The sequence below is a fragment of the Tachypleus tridentatus genome, chromosome 13 (genome assembly GCF_004210375.1).
Source record: "Tachypleus tridentatus isolate NWPU-2018 chromosome 13, ASM421037v1, whole genome shotgun sequence".
Classification (NCBI taxonomy): Eukaryota; Metazoa; Arthropoda; class Merostomata; order Xiphosura; family Limulidae; genus Tachypleus; species Tachypleus tridentatus.
The window spans coordinates 215,805,778-215,823,454 of record NC_134837.1 but is presented as its reverse complement, the minus strand read 5'-3'; the positions used below and the strand labels follow the sequence as shown (position 1 = coordinate 215,823,454).

General features: G+C 34.5%; 1 protein-coding gene across 2 annotated transcripts in view; it reads right to left on the bottom strand.

Annotated features, from left to right (window-relative positions):
- LOC143239877 (CD109 antigen-like) overlaps positions 1-17,677 on the bottom strand; it is an 88,651-nt gene that overhangs the window by 55,073 nt on the left and 15,901 nt on the right. For both annotated transcript variants that reach the window (XM_076481485.1, XM_076481484.1), the window contains exon 2: positions 96-180. In XM_076481485.1, coding sequence (XP_076337600.1) covers positions 96-154 — 59 coding nt within the window. In that variant the 5' untranslated portion in view covers positions 155-180. The remainder of the gene's footprint in view (positions 1-95; positions 181-17,677) is intronic.

Sequence of the window (17,677 nt, the reverse complement as noted above, 5' to 3'; positions counted from 1 at the left end):
AACTTTACTAATGAAATGCAAAATGGCAAAGAGGAATTAACTTTTCCTAAACTGTCATATCAGTTTGGCAGATAGTAGAGATATTATGTACTTACTCTTGAGATGAAACAAAAGTGATGAGAAACAGGAAGCAAACCACCCGGACATCCCACATCTTTGTTTTCAGGAAGGCAGCAACCTCTACATAACACAAAAGAACTTGTTTTCACGCCCAACAATTTTTATTGTTATCAATTTACCAAACAAATTTTACATTACTTGGACAGCATATTTCCCAAAACAATTATATATAATTGGTTTTTTTTTTTATCATAACCAGCTCTTTGATATGTGTGTAATTATATCTCTGCAGAGAGACTCTATTTTTCTATTGTTTCATTTTCTTCTAAACACTCAAATTAACCATCATTTCTTCATGAGGTTAAAGTTGACTTCCTATTTGTACAGCATCTTATTCCCATCTACTGAAAGTCGTCACTAACGTACAAATATAAAGGGTTGAATTACTTTGGAACACTTTTTTTCTCTATGTGTAATTCAAGGGGAATATATCATTTGTAAAAACTAGAAATGCTTAGCCAAGCCCAAAGTGAGTTTCAGAGGTAAAAAGAGGTAAAAGATGATGCTTGTGGCATCATTTAAAAGAAGCCAAAAAAATAATCAGCATGAAGTTATTGTATTGGTGGATGTTACTGGTACAGTTAACAACAAAAATTTACAAGAGTTCAGAAGGAACACAAGATAGTAAAAGAGAACAAACCTGCAGATACAGAACGGATTGTAGCAGATAATCTAAATACTTTCAAGCCAAATGAAATAATTCAGAAAATTTAAAGTGGAAGAAACCTTGAAAACAGGTTTGGTTAAAATGAATATATGGATTGTAGGACAGTGCAAAAACACCAGGAACTTAACCCTATCTCAAGAAAAACATGTCCACATATAATGCATAAACATTTGTTCATTTGTTGTTCACACATACTTGGATGCCAAATTATATGTAATGGAAAACCTTCAGTTTTCCAAAAACTGTTACCTTTACCTGGATGTAACTGGATACATAGTTGCAAAGCCTAAGGACTATAAGCAAAACATTCTTTACTATGCTCTTTGCATTTCAACACAGTCCACAAAAATGAGATGCTATCATTGGTTGAAAGCATGCCTACCATTCAGCATTGGTTAACCTCTTTATCTTGTAATTTTTGCAATGCCTGTTAGCTTTGCCCAAGTCCTCAAAAGGTAGATATGAACTTCACCTGGGTACTAATCCATGCTTATACAATAGCCTTCAATCAGGTAAGTCTCTAGAAGTATTTAAAGATATGCTATTTAGCTTGTGACGGCCAAATACCCTGTAATTTCACTAAGCTGCACATCTGTGCAGCACACATAATCAAGCTTGTCAGTCTAAAGGCCACAAAAGTTCAGGCAGAAAAATAAAAAGCAAAGCTATTGTTTTTCTATTAATTAGATTTTATACAGAGCGCAGTCAACATAGAAGATATCCACACATAGCTGAGAAGAAGAAGAAAATACGTTTTCATTTCAAAAGGGGAAAACCAATGAATACAAGGAGCATGTGACTGTGATGCAGAAGTTAGTTTATGATCAAAGAATATAAAATCTGAGTGATCATTGTGAAAAAAACACAGCAAGTGACTTGGTAGAGTTCACCTTTAAAGAAATAAGCTTCGGGAAACACCTTTCTCAAAAAGTATGGGAAAAAATATGCCGACACAAAAAACAAAAGGTGAATTTGACAACACTACCTTGGTTTTACAAAAAACCAAGTATGCTTTATTTTCCATAGCTTATTAACCTGCTAGTCATATACTGCAACAATACCTTTGTGGAATGGAATAATGTTCAGGGAGCTAAACCTAAAGAAGGCATATGTTACTGTTGAAAACTGGTTCAGGACAACCAAGAAGATGGCACTGAATGACAGGCTTCATCAAAGACTGAGGAATTGTTTAGCAAGTTATGAATGCATCTATATGCAGAAGAATATAAAGTATTATACTGAATGCTCTAATAGCCACTAAAATCTAAGATACAAGTCTCACATCAAGAGCTAACGTTGATATTGAAAGGGAAAATGGAGCTCAGAAAGAGCCTCTCAGTCATGAAGAGAAGACCCAGAGAAAAAAATACAAAAAGGGAAATACTACCAGAAACTTGTAACACAATCTGCTAGGCAGAGCAAGACTTCCACTTGTTTATCATGGTCTGGGAAAATCAAACTAGGAAGAAAGACTATTACAGTATATAACACTTGTACAATCTTCTGTATCTCCTTTATTTGTCAGTGAAGAGATGCAACTGCAGTTGGTAGAACTTGACAACCTGAAAACAGAAGATCCAGACATTAGTGCACTACTAATAGTCCAGCATCACATTTCCAGAGGAGAATTGATGAAAGGAAAAATTTATTGGTTCAAACACTTGGATCAATTCCTGGGCAGAATTGCATCAGATGCATTTGACACTGAAGAGGACTTTGTTGTTTGCTTCAGAACTTCAAATCTCATAGAAGTAGAGTGTGTAGAATTTTTACAATGTTTAATGAAAATGAAAGAAATTAATGTTTATTTAAATGTTCACCATATATGCAATCATGACATCAACAACTCAACTGTAGCAATATTAAATTGATTCCATGGTTATAATACACAGAATAAATAATTTACAGTTGAACTTAAGTGCATTACTTAAATAGCTTCTATCCTCTGCAGATGCGATGCCTTTGCTGAAGTCCAAGAAGTGATGGACATTTGGCTATTGCCCCAATCAGGATACATTCTTCCATGCAAAAAGAAATTATAAGACTGTTGTGAAATATCATTATTATTAAATCATAAATGAGAGTGAAACTCAATGTATTAATAAAACAGATAAATACTAAATTGTTTATCCTGAAAAAGTCCTTCAGATTTTCGTAATACTATAAGAATCAGTAGTATTGATATATTATTGAAGTTCATTGAAAATTGTTGCAATTGGTATAATAACTGTTAGTCTTTCTATGGGAGAACTCAATGACACAATATTTTATATCTCTAAATAAAAAAACAAAGCCTAAAAGGGAAGGAGGAGTTCATCAGGAAGGCAGTTTGATCATGATCTATCCTGCATGTTGTTTATCACAATCATGAGTATGTCAGTTAATAGATCATCCCTTGTACTCCTCATTTGATCCTGCTTAACTTCCATCAAAACTCTATCCTTAGAAGAAGGTAAAGATTAATTTGTTGGCTCAAAACCTTTTCCATCTGTTCCCTGATGTCTGTATGCTTGTACCAATTTGTTAACCACGTTTTGAATTCATAACAAAATCAAAGTTAATTACAATTAAGTCTACTTTCTAATGAAGTACAAGCAACAGCTCCCCGTCAAGTAAAGTATACCAATACCAACTCAGAATTAATTTGCTTATTGTAAAACATCATTAAAATATTCAGCTTCAGACCAGATAAAGACTCAATACTATTTGTAAGTTTGTAAAACTTTTGTATATAAATTATTTGTAATAACTGTTATTACAGATTGTATTTTTATTTAACACGTTGGGTCATAATAGTCTTCTAGTAAAACCCACATGACACACCGGTGAATCGTGCTCTATTTTCTTTTTAAAGTGCCACTTTAAAGTAGCCAATGCTGGGACACAAAGGCTACATATACACTATTCCTAAAAAAGTAATTGTAAAATGACTATTTGGACCCTGGAAAGAATCGGCAAAATAGGCTTGGATGCCAGCGTATTACGTAGGAAAATGGATATATCAATTTTGTTGGCAAACACCAACTAACTTGATACGTCTCTACAACTGATTAACTTCTAAATTTAAATTACAATTTAACTTGGTTTCAGGCTATTTGAAGTTGAAATACGTAACAATAAATTGGAGGCTCCTCTGAGATAAATTATAATACATAACACAATGTGTTATAAAAAAATGGTTATAAAAGAGAGCAAAAGAACCGTAGTGTAACTAATAAAAATGGTATATACATTCATACATGACACGTATTTAAAGTCCGAGATATATATTTTGTTTGCTTAGGATGTTACATAAATATCGGAACTTATTTTGTATATGCAGACTAGAGTGAAGGCGACTAGCTGGTCAACAAACACTCACCCTCAATTCTTGAGTTATTGTTATGTAATAGCAAGATTGGATCATCCCTTAATTCTCCCACACTTGATGAGAGCAATGTTTTACAGACTTAAGATATGGGCTTTCGGATTCATTATAATTTGAAAGAATAACAACTAGGTTGTTGCCCATGACCCATATGTAATTTGTTTCTTTTACAGCGGTGAATTTTTAGCAAATCAAAAATAAAATGTACAAATCGGCATGCTTGGCTTGCACGTGTTAGTTAAGTGGAAGATAAAATTGTGAAAAAAAGATTAATCCGACAAAAAATTCAGAGAATGCTTTTTAAATATATCTAGGATATTAAACAACCAAACACACACCAAGAAAAGTAACGTACTGTGACATGTTTAGATGACTCCATGGGCTTCAGTCAGATATTTCTAACAAAAAAAAATTGATGATTTGTCATTATTTTAAAACAGAATAAACTCGTGAACATGGAAACAATAATGTCATATGCGCTGTTTTGGGTCGTTCAGGTATTCAAAAGTAAAATAAAAAAAACATTAGTATTAGATCTATTATACTTTTTACCATTACATTTTTATTTAATTCTTAAGGGCTTAAGAATTAAAGGAGTATATCATAACAATATCTAAACTTTTGCATAAAGAATTAAAATATGTTAAGCCTAATACTACCGTATTATGACAACTATAAATATAACCTTGCTTTGCCAACTTGGAAAAAGCGTTCACAACTTAACAAGTATTACTTTTCAATCAAATACTATCGAAAATAATTTGAAATTTCCAAGCTATTGTGTTATACACCTCCGATGACAAAATGTACGACATGTGCAATTCCTCATTGGTACAGTGATAAGTCTACGGAATTACAACGCTAAAATCAGGGGTTCGATTTCCCTCGGTGGACTCAGCAGATAGCCCGATGTAGCTCTGCTATAAGCAAACAAATGATATGTACAACCAACACTCAGAAGATTCTTCTTTGAAAGATAAATTGATCACGTAACAACTGAGGTCTTTCATCCCAGCGTTATTCACTGTGAAACATTAAAGTAATTATAAAGGAAGATATGATTCATAATTGGAAATTCCATTAAAATCAAGATTTCATTTCTAAGGTGAAAATTAGTTATGCTATTTATTAGTCATGCCTTGGTAATCCTCAAGAGTAGAAACGCTCGAATTTCCGGCGTCAAACAACAGACAAAGTTAATTACAATTTTCAGAAGTGAAACTTGTTTAAAATTAAATAAACAAACTGAACACAGCAACACGAGATAGAACGATGGACGACCAGTTCAAATGCGTGAAAGTAATTGTATACAATGCCTTGGGTTTAGGAGAATTGACCAACAAGATAAACTGGTAATCCTTATTTTGAAAGACCCTAGAAATGTCAACTTCTCGTAGACTTAATAATCACTAGGATCAGTGACTGAGTGAGAAGACTGACATGAACCGAAGTATGCAGTATCACTTCCCCCTTTTGTTCTCTAAATGACGGAATTGACAACAGTTCAGTTTCTGAGGTTTAATGCGTATACACGGCTAATTACCTCTTGAAAAACTTTCCGATTAGAACAGTGAGTATAAGTTATAAACCTACAAGTTTGTTGCGGTTCTCTTTGTGAGCAGACTTAGTTTTCATGAAAAAAATCAATTGCTATACAGATATTTTTGTTGCTACCTAATCCAGAAGAGGAAGAAAAAAAACAGTTCCTGAAGGAACTGAATCTGAATCAGTTTACACACACACACATTGGAAACTTACCAATTATGTGTAAACAGCATGCCCGGATCTGCCTAATACATTTCTGTAGATCTTTTATTTAACACTTTGCAATTTTAAATAAGGGCGTAGTTGTATTATAGGAGACGGATGGCTGACTTGTTACGTTTGGCATCATACAGGACCCCCCCCCTTCCGCGAAAACAAATTATTGTTCAAAATACCGATGATATTCTGCAGTCGTATTTATTACTGCTATATTAACTTGAATAAATTAAAACGTCTTTTCTAGCCCACATGCTCAGTTGGTAAAGTGCTCGCTTGGTGTTTAATATGTTTCGGGTCCAAATCCGAAACAATTTAACTTTGTAACGAGTTTAACGACAGCTGTGTCGATAACACAGGATTAAACCAGGAATACCACGTCAGTTGTTCCAAACGAGTCAGTTATTTAGACGGTTTCCAATGTTAGAAAACAGGAAACTTGTATAATTTCTACAAGTTCATTTTACTCGACTGCCACCGCGACGCCCACAACAAAACGAACACATAATAGGAAATCTAGAGCCTACGCTTAAAATGAAATAGTGCACTGTAAAATGGAAAGGCCACCCGCACATGAAAATTACGAAACTTAATAAAACCCACAGTCATGACGAAATTATAAAATATGAAGAGTTGCACATCGAAAGCTACCTGTTACATGGAAAACTCTGAAGTGTTAACATTTCAGGTCATAATTCTCCACAGGTTTTATATACTTAGGTTTTTAAGAGAAACATACTAGTTTATTAGAACAGACATCACATTTTATAGTACTGTACGTTGGAAAAAAAGTGTTACACTTCACACACGAAGAAGCTAACATTGTACAGTGCATACTGGAAAATTAATTTAAAAGTACCCTGTAATTATATTTATTTATATTATTAAAACAGAAGCTCGAGGGGCTAGCTAATAATTTTAAACAGTAACAAGTAATTGCTCATATTATCAAAAAGTAATAAAGTAGTTTCTAAAAGGCTTAGTCTTGCAGACTGGCAGGTACTGCAAGCACGTGAGTAAAATCCTTCAAGTGCACAACATTTGTGTGTTGTTGTTTTTTTCAGGAATAAATTGAATCTTTCAACGCTAGGAATTTATACAGGGTGGCCCGTAAGTTCCTACCCATCCATATATCTTATGTATCCAGTGTATCTGTGTGCTGTCACCAGTATTCTTGCGCTCATGTTCTCACATACTTGTCACAATACTCTCTTCAAGTGTAAATGGGCTTACATCGGCCATATTTCTCTGAAAAAACGAAACAAATTTATAATACATGCGTAACTGAATATAACATAATAACATATGAATGGGTAGGGACTTACGGGCCACCCTCTAGATTTACTGACAAACATGGTGAAAGAGATAATTTTACTTGAAGAAAGGCAGTTTTCGTTTTCTAAGCACCAAAACATATAGAGGAACAACTAATTTTTCTGGCTTCTTTGCAGAAAAACTACACCGTTGTAACGCACATAAACAACACAATTTTACGAAATATTCTTTGTTCTATTACTGTATAACTTAATCAAAAATTTTGATTCAATTCTATCTCAAAACATTTAAAATATTTTATAAATGTACTTCACTTTAGCTTGTGTCGACCTTTATAATATTTCTAGGAATTCATCATTGTGAAAAACACTTTTCTCACCCAGATATACAAAAATAACCGTAAATCCAGAGAGAAAAGTACATGCAAACTGCAACTCTAAACATGTTGAGTTCAAAAAGAAGCGAGATTACATCTTTCCACATCCCGAGATACTTTGATAGATGAGTGAGAAAAATCAAAACAAACAAACAAAAAACTAAGCCTAATTTACGCAGTATTTTCAGCTTAACTTCGACATTTTCTGATGTATAATGAAAACGAAAAAATTCACTAACTGCTATTATCAACAATGAATAATGATAACATTACTTTGCTGTTTCCCCACTTGTGTCTATTACTTTAAAGAAAAGATGTTTTTTTACCGAAATGACGCAGCAGTTTAAATCATATTAACAATAAACACACACGCGTTTATTGTAAAGTGTTTAATAATTATAAAATATTAGCCAACACATAAGACTTCGTGTGATTACTTAAAAAGAAAAGTCGATGCTCTCTACGTGTTCAGGTCTCTTGTCCAGACCGGTCTCCACGACAGAAGTGGAGTTCATTCACTAACTTGTGACCTCAGTAAAGATACTTAGGCTAACACTGCACAACATCGGTGAGGTAAAGGGTTGTTATCTTAAGAAAAATATTATAATTTCGATTTTGTTTTGTTTTTGTCAATTTTGCGCAAAGTTACATGGGGGCTTTCTGCGCTAGCCGTCCTTAATTTTACAGTGTAAGACGAGAGGAAAGGCAACTAGTCATTACCACCCATCGCCAACTCTATGGCTATTCTTTTACCAACGAATAGTGGAAATGATTATAACATTATAACGCCCTTACGGCTAAAAAGGTAAGCATGTCTAGTGTGACGGAAATTTGAACCCGTGACTCTCAGATTGCGAGTTGAGCGCCCTAACCATCTATCCATGATATAATGTCAGTGTGGGTGTTATGCCAACATGTAAAACTCGATACTGGCTCACTAAGTAATTCAGAATTATATAACTGAAATGTGAATATAGACTGCGAGTGTTTCAAGGAACGATAATCAAGAGGTTATTTGAGTCCTGATAACATTCCTTAAGAAACACTGAAGGGTTCAGGTTTTCCATTGCACTTTTGTAAACAGTTGAAGCAATACTTGACCCGGCATGGCCAAATGGATAAGGCACTCGACTCGTAATCTGAGGATCGCGGGTTCGAATCTCCGTCACACCAAACATGCTCGCCTTTCAGTTGTAAGGGCATTATAAAGTAACGGTCAATCCCACTGTTAGTTGGCAAACGAGTAGCCCAAGGGTTGGCGGTGGGTGGTGATGACTAGCTGCCTTTCCCTCTGGTCTTACACTGCTAAATTAGGATCGGCTAGCGCAGATGGCTCTCGTGTAGCTTTGCGCGAAATTCAAAACAAACCAAACCAATCAAGCAATACCAGGTACAAATATCACTTCTTTTTTTTTTCCAGAAAAATGTCGAACATTTTAAGACATAAGCTAACACTCTTCGCTTGGTAGAAAGATTATTTACGGTTTACTCGGTTAACCGAAGAAAATGCAAACAAAATGTTATATAAAATTAGGTTGCAACTGTTAAAGGAAATTTTAAAAAGTTCCGAGTTGTTGTATAAACTCCTGATATGATTCAGATAAACTAATTAATTTTTTATACCACACTTTAAGTCTCGTTAATAAAAGTATACAAGTTAGAGGTTTACATTCTTCGATATTTCCTCGGGAAAACAAGTTGCTTTTGTGGAACTATTTCAGAAAATACAAGACTTCTTAATTTTGTTAAAACGAGTTAATTTTTCTAATATTTATACAATCATATCTGGTAGTGCCTTGGATTACACTATGCAACACAAATTTTGTTCCTAGATAGTATGCGTTATTTCTTAATTGCTTATGTACAGAAAATGGCCATTATTCCCTTCAAACTTTGCTTTTGTGACCTGGATAATGAAATTTAGAAATTAACCTATTTTCTATGTAAAAACGGGCAAATTTGCACATTTTCAGTTACATAAGGTCTGAATAAACCAACATATGAATCAAGATTTAAATGTATTTATACTAAAGTTATACAAAAATGTTTAGAAGTGAGTAGTTTTCGAGATTTGCGATTGTAATATAAATTCCATGTACCAGCCCCCAAATATAGTCTCCCATCATGCTTTCGTTATACGCTCCCACTTCACAAAAGCAAAGTTTGAAATAAAAATAGATCTTTTCCATTTATTTTAGACATAAGCAATTGGAAAATAACACTTTCTGCCCAGGAACAAGAAAAAGTAAAACCTTTGTTACACAGTCTTATTTCTGAGAGGACAACAGAAAAACCTAAACCCCTATATTTCTAATGATGAAGTGGAAGATTAAGTATGTGTTTTTTTATAGCAAAGCCACATCGGGCTATCTGCTGAGCCCACCGTGGAGAATCGAACACCTGATTTTAGCGTTGTAAATCCATAGACATACCGCTGTACGAGCGGGGGGGCGGAGAAGATTGATAAACTTATTTTTAAAAAATCCTAATCAGATCTACTATAATCACTGCTACTCTTTAGGTACGACTACAGTGACAAAACCAAATGCATGTTAAAACATCAATGAACATAAACCTGCACATACAAATTACAGGTTAGTTGAAATGACTGAATAACCTCTTCTTTAAATCCTCTAAATGAATGTTGGCTGATGAAAATGAATGTAGAAGAAAGGTTTAATTGAGCACGAAATGGAATGTGTAACAGTGACAGCCGATTAAAACAAAACAACACAATAGTCATTAATACCTTTATATGAGACTACATGTACAATCAGATATATGGACGAATCTTACGATTCAGATACGAAAACAAGAATGTAGGTTACCTGGGTTAAGCCTAACTCTCACCTTATACTAGTTAGCTTGTGTGATCTCAGTAAAAAACCGAAACTCATCGGTTCGTCACCAGGGTCCAAATAAACCCGTGTTACTTATTTTGAGTAATTTTTTTTAGAATATTAAAATAACTCAACGGAATAAATACAAATGTTTAAAATCTTCTTATTAATGTTTTAACAAATTGTTTACATACTAATTCATCACTGATTTCATTAAAACAGATACACACTTGCCAAGAATTATCAAAATCATACAAATACGAAAGTTTCAGTCATGCAGTGTTGTCCGTTAAACAAACAGTAAAACCTTAAAATAAGAACATAAAATGGAACACTGGTTATTCCGAAAACATACAATTTGATCGTCTTTACGAGTCACTATACAAATTGACGGCGCACATTTCGCCTCCACTCCCACACAAACTTTCTTCATAACAATTATAAATTTTTTTTAGCCATGCGTATTGAGAAAAATAACTTTATAAATGTTTGGTGTGTTTTGATTTTCGCGCAAAGCTACACGAGGGCTATCTGCGTTAGCCGTCCCTAATTTAACAGTGTAAGACTAGAGGGAAGACAGCCAGTTATCACCACCCACCGCTAACTCTTGGGCTACTTTTTTAACCAACGAATAGTGGAATTGACCGTCACTTTATAACGCTCCCACGGCTGGAAGGGCGAGCATGTTTGGTGCGACGGGGATTCAAACCCGCGACCCTAGGATTACGAGTCGAATGTCTTAACCACCTGGCCTTATAAATGTTTCCAAGAAGAATGTACACATTAATAATAATTTGATAAAAATGGCCATAATTTCTCTAACATTTCACCCGTTCCTGTATTTTTACAATTGTCTTCCTTTTTTGACGCTTTTTTCCACATGTTACAACTTTTCTCCGGTAGGTGTTCTTACGTTATCATTTTCACTCATTTTGCATGTATCAATTTAAGATTCCACCTTTTCTTCAGTTCAGTAGGTTTACCAAACTGGATCAATCAGACTGAAATTCCCCACCCCTTCATACTTTGTTCAGTAGTTGGCAGACCATAAGTAGAAGTAACAATTTACTTTAGATTTAAATCGCAGTCTCCGGTTTTCTTTCTTCATGTGTTTTGTTTTCAATTATTTATTACTAGAGATACAGCTATTTGTAAAATATGGAAACAAACAAATAAGCGTTGAAAATTAAATCGGAACTTCAACTTATTAAACTGCTAAAACCTGAATTGTATGAAACATCCCAAAGGGTAAGATGATAAAATAGTACTAACCTAATTGTTTGTCAGTGAAATGTGATTTGTAATATTGGTTGATAACATTACATCCATATAAAGACTACACTTTTCATGACTTTTAGGATTCGCCTGTCCAATAATAACTCAGCGGGTCCTAAGGGACAGGTGGGCGGAATACGAACAAAGCCCACCCTTCGGCACGTGGGCTGAGTTGCGTTAAAGGGTTCACACCTCACGATGACAAAGTAGGCCAATACCGAAGGCTGCATTTTTAGTCACATTTACCATAATGGTATATCGACTACGCAGAAACACCTGTTTAAAAGGATGTACTGAATCATTAAGTCGGATGTTTTTAGACGTTCATAAGAGGTGATGTAAGTTTCTCGGTTGTTTATAACCTTAAAAAGAAAGAAACAAAACAAACATGAAACAGCACTTTTTTTAGCCTCTTTCAGTACTACTGTTAAAGAAAAACGAAATACCCAATGTCGGGTTTAATTTAATATTTCAAACCGCTTCGTAGGGGTACAAAATTCCCAACTTATGTGACAGTGGCCCGGCGTAGCCAAGTGGTTAAAGCGTTCGATTCATAATCCGATGGTCGCGGGTTCGAATTCTCATACACCAAACATGCTTGTCCTTTCAGCCATGGGGTATTCATAATGTTACAGTTAATTCCCCTATTCATTGGTAAAAAAGTAGACGACTAGCTGCCTTCCCTCTAGTCTTACACTGTAAAAGTAAGAACGGCTATCGTAGATAGCCCTCGTGTAGCTTTGCGCGAAATTCAAAAATAAACAAATATATGACAGTGCTTTATAGAATATGGGGGAATGTGTCTATGGCGGTAAAAATTAAAACAAAATAAGCTCATTTTATCAATGTTTCTTATTCTGAAAACATAAAATTTTGTCAGCCTACCCAAATTCAACCTGAAATGTTTTTTTCTCTCTCTCAGGTTTTGTGCAGTAATTCACATACATTACCGAATTCTTTTGTCTTTGCTTCTTCATGCATTTAAAATAACACCGACGTTAGTCATTGTTTACCATAACAACTGGCGACAGGAAATAAAGTTTACACCAAATACCGTTTCCTTTTTGCTTATTTTGTCTTATATATAGGTCACACCAAAAGGTTCCATTTTGATAACTGGTCAAGAATAAGTCTAGTAAATGTTTGTTGAAACGCATTGACGTTATACGCTAAGTGTTTGAAAATCTCAAGAAAAAGTGCAAATCTTGTGAAACAAATGTGCCTAACAAAACAATATGACGAATAAACAAACACAGTGAAGTTAAACATTAAATAAATGCATTTCATTAATTTCCTTTTTAATATGTTATTTCCAACTGCACGTGTCATCTGGTGGTTCAATACTTAGTTTATGGAGTTACAACGCTGAAATTGTAGATTCGATTCGTCACCGTAGAAAGAGTACAGAATGCCAATTGCGTCGCTTTGAGCTAAAGAAAGATTCATTAAAACAATTATAGTTGCGTGTACGCATCAGCGCGCGCACATACGCAAGCATTTAATATTGTGCGGAAAACTATCCGAATATATTTCCAACAACAAGCATATTAATCATGTGCAAGTTTACATGCAAATCTTACCCAGTGACTTTCTTTCCGTTGTGACCGAATTAAACAATTGACTTATGAAAAAAAAATACGTTTGAAATTACAAGTGTATCGTTTCGTCATATAGTGTTCACGATTTGTTCAGTTTACATTATTAATAGTTAATTTACAGAAAACGAAACTTACGTATGAGGATTTAAACAAAATTTTAAGTAAAAAAGACAATAACATGCCAATAATGCTCCAAATAACTGCCCCAGAAATGGCAGAGAATTCTTAACTCATAACAACATAAAAGATATCGTAGGCATTTTCTTGTCATAGGTACATATTACCGGTGTGGTTATAAACCGCAACAACCAGGTCAAGAAATAACCTGTCTTACAAACTTGTTTCACAAAACGTTGACCTTGGACTTGTTTGCTAATAAAGGAAACGTATACTTAACCTCGGCGGAAGTTTACAATGTGCAAACTGTCTAACCCCTTGTAAACCAGATAAGACGCACAACAAATAGGCAATTATTGCCCGGAACATTTCATTCGAATATAATTCCCCCTCCCCCGAAAAAAAAACAACAGCATATTAAATACGTGTAAATACAAAATTGTTACGGCGTATTTTGTACGTATTACTAACTCTCGGTAAACAGTTACCCTATTTCATCCATCTTCACATTTGCTAGTTTTTCCGATTTGCTGTTTTGGTTTAAGCTTCGATTTTGGTTACAGTTTGTTATACATACGTGTGGCAGTATTACCATTCAATAACGGAAATGATTTATTGGAAGAATTACTTCCTGAAAGAGATGCTCACATTACAGCTCATTTTAAGTGGTCTCACTTCATGTTACTTAGTTTATACGTTAGACACCACGTGTAGGGTCATACACAGGAAGTGACATCACCACTTACTAACCATCATCTGCGGCCTTATTACGAAGTTCAGAACAGCAAATGATCCAGCTTAAGCTCTGCAGTTCTTCTTGGGTTTTATAGCAGTATCATTGGGGTTCTAGGCTCTTCACGGACAAATTTCATCCCTCTAAAAATGAAGGACGGGTTCGTGTCTAGTGATCCGGGCACACTTAGTGTTACACTATCGATACCATACAAAACATTCCCAAACAACATTAACTCATCACGCTAAGAAAGCCTACTGGTGATTTTACTTAAAGATAAGACATGGCCCGGCATGACCAGGTGGTTAAGGAACTCGACTCGTAATCCTAGGTTCGCGGGTTCGAATTCCCGTCAAATCAAACATGACCACACTTTAAGCCGTGGGGGCGTTATAATGTTTCGATCAAGCCAACTATTCGTTGGTGAAAGAGTAGCCCAAGAGTTGACAGTGGGTGGTGACGACTAGCTGCCTTTTCTCTACTCTTACACTGCTAAATTAGGGACGGTTAGCGCAGATAGCCCTCGAGTAATTTTGCGCGAGATTCAAATCAAACAAACTAAAAACAAAGCAACTCACCCCCATAATTCCGAGTTATAACAAGTGAGCCTCGTAAGTCTACGGAGGTGTGGGTGGTTAAAAATATGTTTTCCGTTTTTCCTTTACCAAACACAAGCCTTACGGACAAGATGATCAAGTCAGGCCCTAATTGATAACTATGAATTTGAAAATTCCTATTTCACGGGTTTTAATTATATAAATGTGTGAAACCGGTTTATTAACTATTTTCAGGTCTGTTGTTTATTTTGTTGAAGAACCATTTAACCGCAAAATCATCTTTCAATACTGACCAGTGTAGTTTACTATATGGTGTCATAGTGGACACTAAATACATAATATCGGACTTGCTAATGCCTTCCCAATTATAAACGCTATGTATAATTTTAATAATTTGAATATTTACTTACTCTTTTCAGTAAAATCGATGAATTTCTTAAACATTCTAAATTGTTTCTAAAAACATCCGATTCGCAAAAAATCGAATGTTGTTAAAATACAGAATTATTATTATTACATTTCTACTTTAGTCATTTTTACAAAGAATAATGCATTTAAACTGGATTAAACACACAGTTCAAAGTACGAGTTCAAAAAAACACTGTACAGAACGATCACGGAGTTTATTTAGTACAACGAGGTTTTTTGCAGTTACATGTTGCGATTAGAGGTAAGGTATCAGTAAAAACGAACGACAACAATCAAACATAGAAGACCACGTGTGGCGTTCGTGTGTTTACAGCTGCACGATGAAGACCGTGTCATGAATATCCCACGATCCAAAACAAAACATCAGGTAATTACCACTCCTTTCAGTTTAATATTGAGGATACAACAACAATCATAAACTAACGTAGAAGTACTACTACTTTACAACCGTTTTCTTAAATTAGCTCTGTCGTGAGCGAAAATAGATTTGTTCTGTTATTGTCGTTTGAGATGAACTTTGGGCAGAGTACCCATACTAGGTTAGAGAAACTTAATAATGTACTGCAACTGCCTTTTGACAAAAATGAAGTCAAATCTTTAGCTTCTACACTCAGGTCTTGTTAAGGTACTGTATTTATGCTGCAATAAAATGACAAGGGTGTAGACGCGGGAGTGGGGGCTTAAGCCTTCCCCAGATTTGCAGCCTTAACAGATACCACAGCCGTTATACACGGATCTGTTTTTAACTGTTAGTAATACACAAGTCCCCATACGACCCAACTACGTTCTTGAATTATGATGAATCGTCACATAACAACAGACTGTTCTGCCTGACTACACATTCCACAGTTTTAATTCCACAACAGAACTATTAAAATTTTTACGTTTGATTCACCTCTTTCTCTCTTTCTTGTGTATGTGGAATTTCAGGTTGAGAATATTATTATGCACTTTGTGAATATTTTTCAACTTAATTTGCAAATTTCTATTAGCTTGTAATTATTTTGAAATAACGTTTTTCGACAAGCTTCACGTACTTGATTTATATATGTTATAAAAGACATGAAATCTTGGATTTTTTATTTAGTAATATCACATACTAAAGATAAAACTTAAGAATATGTGAACCACCTAAACAAACATAATCCAACGATACAAATCGCAACAGAAACAGAACATAACGAATACCCATTTGTAGACATATTATCACTGACCCACAGCCGTTATGCTGCGACTACAAATTGCAATCAATGAAATATATAAGGTGATGTAAGGTCAATACTATTTTGACCTTAATTTAATTATTGAGGGCACGTTCCCCCCGGTCACAACGTTTATGCTCAACATAACACAGCTAACCTAGCGGATTTACGTAAATAACAATAAAAACTACAGTTTTGTAAGTCACATACTACAAAAGTTATAGATATGGGTCCATCCACATCTAGACCAAATTACCCCAACAGTGTCAAGAAAAGCATTACAATAACTAGCTCCAGGAATAAATACAATATTTAATACCCAAGATGTAAAGTAGAAAGAAGAAAATCATCAAAACAATCCCTACTGGCGATGGACATCTGGAACACTTGACAAACAAAAAAGATAAAACACCAAGAATAATCAGGGAAAACAAACAAACTTACTTCATAGGGTAAGAAAACCACAACACAACATGAGCACAAATCAGAAATATGTAAAATTTAAAGAAACAATTAATCATAGCGAATAACCATTTCCATCGAGTGAGAAAGCTTTGCAGTACTGTGTTATATGTAGTACTGTGTTATATGCAGTACTATGTTATATGTAGTACTGTGTTATATGCAGTACTGTGTTATATGCAGTACTATGTTATATGTAGTACTGTGTTATATGCAGTACTGTGTATATGTAGTACTGTGTTATATGCAGTATTGTGTTATATGCAGTACTGTGTTATATGCAGTATTATGTTATATGCAGTACTGTGTTATATGCAGTACTGTGTTATATGCAGTATTGTGTTATATGCAGTACTGTGTTATATATAGTACTGTGTTATATACAGTACTGTGTTATATGCAGTATTGTGTTATATGCAGTACTGTGTTATATATAGTACTGTGTTATATGTAGACTACATGCAACAGCAACCAAATATGGATTTATTTGTAGCTTAAAAATTTCAATGTTGGAAAAACGGAACATGTAAACCTGAAACACTTTCCGGGTTTAGGTTTTGTTTTCAGTACAAGAGCATTGAATACTGACTAAAATCAGTCTTTTATCAAAACAACGGCAGTAAAAAAAAAAAAGTACATCATAGTTGGAATTCAACAAACAGAATTATAACGACGGAAGTGATTGAGAATACCATACTTGTTACATCCTGGTGTTGTAAACACTTTAAAACCGTATTTTATATTGCATAAACTAAATTTAAAAAGTGTGTGGTGTGTAAATTATTCCTTATATATAACATATATATACACACTGTATACTTCCAATTTAAGACGTACACCACTTTTAAAAACAAATTTTCAGGAAAAAAGTGGATGATAATTAGAAAGGAGTAAATAT